At 31.6% G+C, this 7193-nt stretch overlaps 2 protein-coding genes across 3 annotated transcripts in view; one reads left to right on the top strand and one right to left on the bottom strand.

The window, feature by feature from the left end:
- Window positions 1-3058: 3058 nt before the first annotated feature.
- LOC108774271 (cdc42 homolog) lies at window positions 3059-6105 on the bottom strand. 2 transcript variants are annotated; one of them, XR_001940722.1, is made up of 6 exons: window positions 5953-6105; window positions 4245-4443; window positions 4048-4157; window positions 3774-3971; window positions 3397-3560; window positions 3059-3078 (listed from the first exon to the last, which is right to left on the bottom strand). XR_001940722.1 is itself a non-coding variant. In XM_018540335.1 (5 exons), exons 2-5 carry the CDS (start codon window positions 4420-4422, stop codon window positions 3471-3473), a joined length of 576 nt encoding a protein of 191 aa, XP_018395837.1. In that variant the 5' UTR covers window positions 4423-4443; window positions 5953-6105; the 3' UTR covers window positions 3066-3470. The 2 variants fall into 2 exon arrangements, 1 of the variants encoding a protein (XP_018395837.1); XM_018540335.1 differs by having other exon boundaries at window positions 3066-3560.
- Window positions 6106-6963: 858 nt separating this feature from the next.
- The window catches only part of LOC108774295 (AKT-interacting protein), a 2520-nt gene continuing 2290 nt past the window's right edge, over window positions 6964-7193 (top strand). The window contains exon 1 of the mRNA XM_018540364.1: window positions 6964-7091. Coding sequence (XP_018395866.1) covers window positions 7080-7091 — 12 coding nt within the window. The 5' untranslated portion in view covers window positions 6964-7079. The remainder of the gene's footprint in view (window positions 7092-7193) is intronic.

The following is a 7193-nucleotide window of genomic DNA, read 5'->3' as shown; positions in this document are numbered from 1 at the left end:
CAAGCCAGAGAAAATAAAGAGTGCTGTCCAGTAATTCCAGTTAAAAATAATAGACACAGATGGCATACACCGTAAAGCCTGTATTCATAGTCGATTCTTATATTTGAGATTGTCTTAAGGTCTTAAGAATAGTATTAAAATATCATGAATTAATTAGAGAGCAATTCGCATAATCGAATCTTATATTTAAGACCGACTGTCCCCCTTAAGTACAGTAAAATTCACACACATAAGTCAATCAGAAGGATTTAGCATCTTAAGACATTACTTATTGGTCAACATATGTATTTTCACTATTTTCCTGCTGAATCTTGTACTTCCATTTTCATGTGGTAAATTACTTAAAATCCTGTGTTCTGCAATTCTAATTTACTAAGACGCGAGTAATCCAGCAGGAAAAAATGTTGCTGGCTTTATAGAAAAGAGAATAGATTTTTTATTAAATATAAAGTGGCTTACGCTTGTAAAAATTTATCAGAATAAAAAAAATAAAGATTAGTACAATATAAAAATAAAGATTGCAATATCTGATATTTTCCGAGCTCGAGTTGACTTTTTTGATGATACTCGATCTCAATGAAAAAAACGTGTGCATGCATATTTAAAAAATCATGCACGATTAGGAGCGAATTTTGAAAATGGCCACGACATAACTACGTGAGTCAAACGGAATATACGAGGGCAAATCAATAAGTACCCCTATTTGAAGACAAGCAGTGTTGCTGATGCAAGTTAGCATTGCTATCTTTCACAATACAAAATTTCAGAATGATTCATAGATAGTTTTGATTTGACAGTAATTTGTAGTAAACGTGTTTGACGTTTTCCGATACAATAGAAAAAGAGCAATAGGCGTTGGAAAAAGTGTATCTTCTTAAAAGGAGATTACGTTGAAAAAAAAATTTGTGAAAAAATTGCATCTTCATTAAACTGAAAACAAGAACAATTTATAGTCTATATTACCGCAAATCATCGATGAATTAATAAAATACGCTAAATATACCGTCACGTATTTTAACGCGTAATTAATTATTTCAAGGTAATAATTGCGTCGATATGTATATTAATGCGTGTATGGCTTCAAATATCTCATGTCTGACTCGCTATTTTAATTAAAGTATTTTCTCTAATGTAACTAATTAAAGAATCTCGTATAAATTTTAGATAGAAAATCGTATGTTCGAACTCTATATAACGAATAACTAATATTTTTTATTGAATGTCTGATACCAAATTTTCTGAAATATGTATTAATATCTTCTGAAATACACTATGACGTTTCTCAAAATTGCAATAAAAGAATATTGGTAGCATATTAAATTTTAAATATGCAGGATATTTATTGAAAATGCAGTATATTCTCATCACATTCATAAATCTACCTTAATCTTATTTAACTAACACAATTATTAGTCCCATTTTATCATGAAATTTTATTAACTTATTAATTAACGAGTCTTATAGAAATATTGTAATTTTTAACATCTATCTAAACGCGATCTCTTGTAGAATAATAATAAAATTGGAAATAAGACCGTTTTTGCAACAAATTTATTATAAATTTTTAAGATTAAATTTGGAGGGATTATCAATATTTCAGACAGATTGCGTTGAAAGTCTGATAGTAACGGCACGCAATTATTATATAATTCTGAAATAAATTCGTAAAGAATGTGTACTAGTTCAACATCTAACGTTGACCGTACTGGCACTTCTCGGATTTAGGTCTCGTAGAATAATTCTTATCTCTTGAAATAGTCATAATTTCTTTTAATAAGGTGAAGATAATACAAGATGTACTAATATGAGAGAATCAGATACGAATGAAAAACAAACGGACGTCGTATACATGGTATAAATATATTTATGCGAATATTTCATTACATGATCGTGTCTATATATTATGACACATTACAGTGCTAATAAATGCTGTTACTTTTAACTGAATCCGTAAAGTTGTATTTTGTTGTGTAAAAGTTGATTAATTCTTTTTGATAAAATGCTTTCTCTCGTAACATTCCCTGCATTCGACGTTCACATATCAAATGCATCGTAACGAGCATCGTGTTAATAGTACTAACGATATGCGACAATTCGGACAGTTACAAAAAATCAGCCGATCGCATGCTGCCGTGTGTGAATCGCTTATAAATTTATTGCATGCAGCATCGTGTGATAATTGAAAAGAATTGCATATACAATCTTAGTGGAAATCTTAAATAATGTTTACGTTGTCGAAAATTGGTATAACGTGCCATTATTTTATTCCCTAGTTATTTTATTCTCCTCCATTGCCGGCAATTCTCCTCTCCCTTCTTTTTTCGTATAATCATTTAAGCAATCTTAAAGCTTTCCATCATATACTAAATGCATCCAGTGCAATTACTGGAAGGGAGGCTAACATTGGTTTAGAAGCTCTTGAATTCTGATTTATTAAATGGTTGTAAAATTGCTGAAAATACTTTGTTATATAGAAAAACAGTGTTTAAAGACATATAAAAAAATTGGTCGATTTTCTCGAAAGCTTTCCCTCTTCAAGACAGCTGCCGTGTATAGTTTAAAAGATGTATTCGAAGATTTATTATTATTGATATTAGAGAGCTTTTGCGATAACACACTTTAAAAAGAGCAAATGATAAAATTACTCATTGTAGTAACTTCTGTCTTGGAATTATACTACTCCTAAATAAGTTTACAGTGTTGAAAACGTGATAAAAACCTCCAATATCAATAAAGATACTTTATAATAAGACAGGTTGTTAGAATTAGTAGTAGTCTTTTTATGTGACGTGTAATTGATAATATATCTAATGATACTGTTATGATACTTATCATTTTATACATTCACCATAGAGCTCCTAATACTGACGTCGCCAAGAACGGAAATTTTATTCTAATACATACCGAAACAATCATCGCTCTTTAGCGAAAGATATTTGAACACTCGTATTACTCAAACGAGTACTCTATCAGATACCGATGCGACTCAGATACCTTATCTCGGTAAATGATTCGACTTAAAAAAATATTGTTGAATAATAGCACCAATCTTTTATTTGTTTCTCCATATCTCCGTTCCTATTAAGTGTAAAGTTAACGAGTTTAGAACAAGGTTTCGAGATTTATTTGAAAACTCCCGGCGCCTCTTCCTTGAAAGTCGTATTGGAAAAATGAAAGCTTTGTGCAATAACTTCTCGAAAAAACAGTCGTTATTATTTGATAGAAAAGTTTTATCCGGTTATATAAACTCGAAGAGTTATTATATCGCTTCAATACCTCGTGGAATGTATTTGCAGTCGACTTGCGTGTGCACTATTTGCTTATCTTTTTCAAATACGATTACGAACTCGTACAGAGGCAAATTTAGTTCTATTTAATATAGAGTATACTACACACAAGATCGTCGCCTGATACTACAGTGTCGTTTTGAAATCGGGCATAAGTTCCATCGATGGCAATATTTTGTCACCTTACAGAAGTATACACTTCCTCTTCTTCACTGGTTCGGGCGGTTCCAATGCAGCTAAAATAGCTTCGTCGAATACATTCTTCAAGCCTTTCTGTTAATGTCATGATATTATTATTTAAAAAGAATAAAAAATATAATTCTCTTTTATTTCATTCACAATCAATAGTTACTAATAAGATTTATCAAAAAATTTAATTAAAATAAATTTAACACCTTATAAAAAAAATGTTCTACAAATATGTCAAAATTAATGTTTTAAAGATAAGAATTATAATTAAAACAAAAATTACTAATTTTTGTTTACCTGCGTCAGAGCACTGCATTCTACATATTTTACAGCCTTGAGTTCCTTAGCAAGTTTTTCTCCTTGCTCACCAGATATTGGCTTCTGTTTGTTTTTTGCAAGTTTCTCTGTTGTTGCAACATCATCTCTTAAATCGATTTGAGTTCCGACAAGTAAAAATGGAGTTCTCTGACAGTGATGCGTTATTTCTGGTACCCACTACAAAACAATATTATTACAACAGAATTTTAATTAATGTTTATGTACAGGAACATAATGGACAAATACACATTACCTTTTCTTTTACATTTTCAAATGACGACGGGGACACAACTGAGAAGCATACGAGAAACACATCGGTCTGAGGATAACTTAAAGGACGCAATCTATCATAATCTTCCTGACCTAAAAAAGCATAAGTAGAATTAAGTTATAAAATATTATATAGAATAAACTGCCTCTTTAAGAAATAATTCAAAAAAGATCTTTTACCTGCTGTATCAAATAATCCTAATGTATATGGATCTCCTCCTATCATCACAGTTACTGCATAGTTGTCAAAAACAGTAGGCACATATTCAGAAGGAAACTTGTTCGTCGTATATGAAATCAAAAGACACGTTTTACCGACTGCTCCATCGCCTACCACAACACACTTTATGGTCTGCATTTTTAATACTCCTTATATAACCTAAAACACATTCACAATATATAAGACCAGTAAATAATTTTTTTTTTTGCTGAATTGTTTGCATTCTAATAAATTACTAGAATTGCATCACATAGAACTATGTTCAGATTTTCACCTAAGTGTGTCACTAAGGTATTGTGTCAGCCTTGGATACAAGAGACACAACATAGTTTAATTAACATAGTGAATCGTTATATCCTTGTTACCTGATAATGTTAAATAAAAATGAAATGATTATTGTGTTAGACTGTGTTTCTTACTAGAAAGTATCATTCGTTTAAAGACCAGAGCACAGACCTTTGCATAACTTATGATAAATAAAGCAGGCCTGTCTAATTTAACTCTGGAGCCAAAAACAAAACCATCGATACAAAAAATCAATCTTTATGGATAAGATTTCGGAGACTGTGAAATATTGATGTCGCTCAGATGTGTCTCAATATTTTACAGTATCCAAAATTTTATCCATATAAATCTTTTTGCATTGGTTTTGTGTCTTGGCTTTGTAACTAAAATTGGACAGGTCTTGCATAAAATTAGAGATTTAACCAATCAAAGTACTCTTCATGGAGGAGGGAGGGAGAAAAGATTCTAAGATTGATCAATTTTCTTATACTTTATGTATTGCGTATTATGTGAAAGTCTGTGTTTCAGTTTTAAATTTTGTAAACAATAATAAAATAATACCTGGATTTAATGAGAATCAAAACATAGACATATAATTTCTAGTAATTTACTAAAATACAAGCAATCAAGTAAGAAAACATACATAGTGTGCCAATAGATTAATTCAAATCCATATCAACAGACATGGTAAAGTTCTAATATTTATACAAAAGTTAAGCGTATATTCTAATCAATTGAAATAAAAAAAAAATCAACTGGGTAAAAGTATTTAGTTTATTCAAGATCGTTCGATTAAACAACCTCTATTTTCTTCATAATATCTCGTATAATCATTTTTTATCAATAATACGTGCATAATCTACATACATTAATAAACATATCGTACAATTTTTTATTAATAACATACGCGTCCATAATCTATATGTAATAACAAAAGTAATAAAAGTATAATAAAAAGTATAATGAAAATCCATCAGCGTCGCGGGGGGACTACATACGCAGTATATAAATTTCACACAATATAGTAAACATTAACATCTTGTTTTCAAGACTCGATTAGGCTTTACACATTACACTTTCCTCGATTTTTAAATCATACGAGTCAATTATTATTATCTTTCATTATATAATAAAAAGATTTGACGGAAAATCATTGTTTAATAATATTAATAACAAGATCATACAATAATTATCCCAGCACAGGAGCCCTTCGTGACCGACGTATTCCGCCCTTAACCTAACCTAACCGTAGACGTGTGCCTACGGCGCGGAGGCTGTGCGATGCTGCAATTTCCGTAGTGCAATGCAACGCAAGTAAGCGCAAGTTCAAAGGATTCGAGTTTTATATGCATGGGAATTCTCAAATACAACAAAGTACGTTACCTGGATATGAAAAACTGTCATTAAAGGTTAAGACCGCTGCAGCTCATAATCCCGAAGAACTGCACGGCAGATGCAGGCTTCTCGGACGTGCCGGTAACGAAGACCGAAGACGGTGTATTTCACAGAGTCGTGCTTAACGGCCGCGAGCTTGCGAGATCGTTGCACAAGTTATACTCCAATTCCACGCGCCCCTATCCTGCCATGTATGTTATTTTTTTCCTCCTCGGACGACAATCGTGATTTTTTGGAAACCTTCTAGCCTCGATTAAAGCCGGATCCCTATTCACTGGCTACCACGACTTACGAGTGGAGGGGCTCCGCAGAATAAAAGGAACAGAGAATAAGAATTTCAACCTATCAGAAATCATGTACTATGGAATACACACACCTATATGATTTCTGATAGGTTAAATTCTTATTCTCTGTTCTCTGTTTCTTTTATTCTGCGGAGCCTGATACTTTGATTTAGGACACGTTTTCAAACACAATTCAAAATTTTGAACAAGACTTTGGTCGGTATTCATGTCAAGTTTTTTCTTCACTATATTTCGTATTTCGTGATTAAGAAGAATTTAATACATTTTTTGTGCACTTGGCGTATATTTTTTCCTTTTTTAAAAAAGTTTTTTTCCAGAATTTTTATATAAATTTCAGGATATCGATCATATAACCTAGAACAGGAAACGTAAAAAATGAAAATTTTTGTATGCATGCGTGTATATTGTCATAAATCCACACATAAAAATGTTCACTTTTCACGGTTCCGTTCTAGAGAAAGTTACATGATTGATACTCGGAATTTTTCAGATTTTTAAATAATTTTATAACTTTCGAAATAAAAACTTGATAATCATGAAATTTTATCCAGGAGCGGCCCTCTTAATAACGCCTCATTCGTGTCAAAGCCAATTAGAATTGAGATCTTGAGATGTGAAATCGAAGTTTTCACGAGTCATATCTCATATGATTATATGATTCATGATTGACGCCGCTTCTTCGCAGAATCGACTGCTAGATTGCTACTGAGATTGACGGTCTGACGAGAGTACCTTATCTCGTACTTCGTAATTGTAGTGTAGCGAGCTATTAAATCTGCGTTTTTACTTGTTTTCTTATGATTACTCATCATGTCAGCCAAGGTGATCTTTTTAATATGTATCAAAAGAGATATGATAGTTTTGCTCCAAGTTTGTGCAATAATATAAATAATATGTCATTATATATATATATATATATATATA

This window comes from Cyphomyrmex costatus, unplaced genomic scaffold, assembly GCF_001594065.2.
Source record: "Cyphomyrmex costatus isolate MS0001 unplaced genomic scaffold, Ccosl1.0 scaffold241, whole genome shotgun sequence".
Classification (NCBI taxonomy): domain Eukaryota; kingdom Metazoa; phylum Arthropoda; class Insecta; order Hymenoptera; family Formicidae; genus Cyphomyrmex; species Cyphomyrmex costatus.
Note: the sequence above shows the minus strand (reverse complement) of the source record. Positions and strands in the feature narration are given on the sequence as shown.

Excerpts from the sequence above, each read along its gene's own strand:
- LOC108774271 (XM_018540335.1), bottom strand. The coding sequence starts at position 4,422 with ATGCAGACCATAAAGTGTGTTGTGGTAGGCGATGGAGCAGTCGGTAAA. Across the intron at positions 4,158-4,244 it reads AGGATTATTTGATACAGCAG|GTCAGGAAGATTATGATAGA; the intron begins GTAAAAGATCTT and ends ATGCTTTTTTAG. Across the intron at positions 3,972-4,047 it reads TTGAAAATGTAAAAGAAAAG|TGGGTACCAGAAATAACGCA; the intron begins GTAATGTGTATT and ends ATTGTTTTGTAG.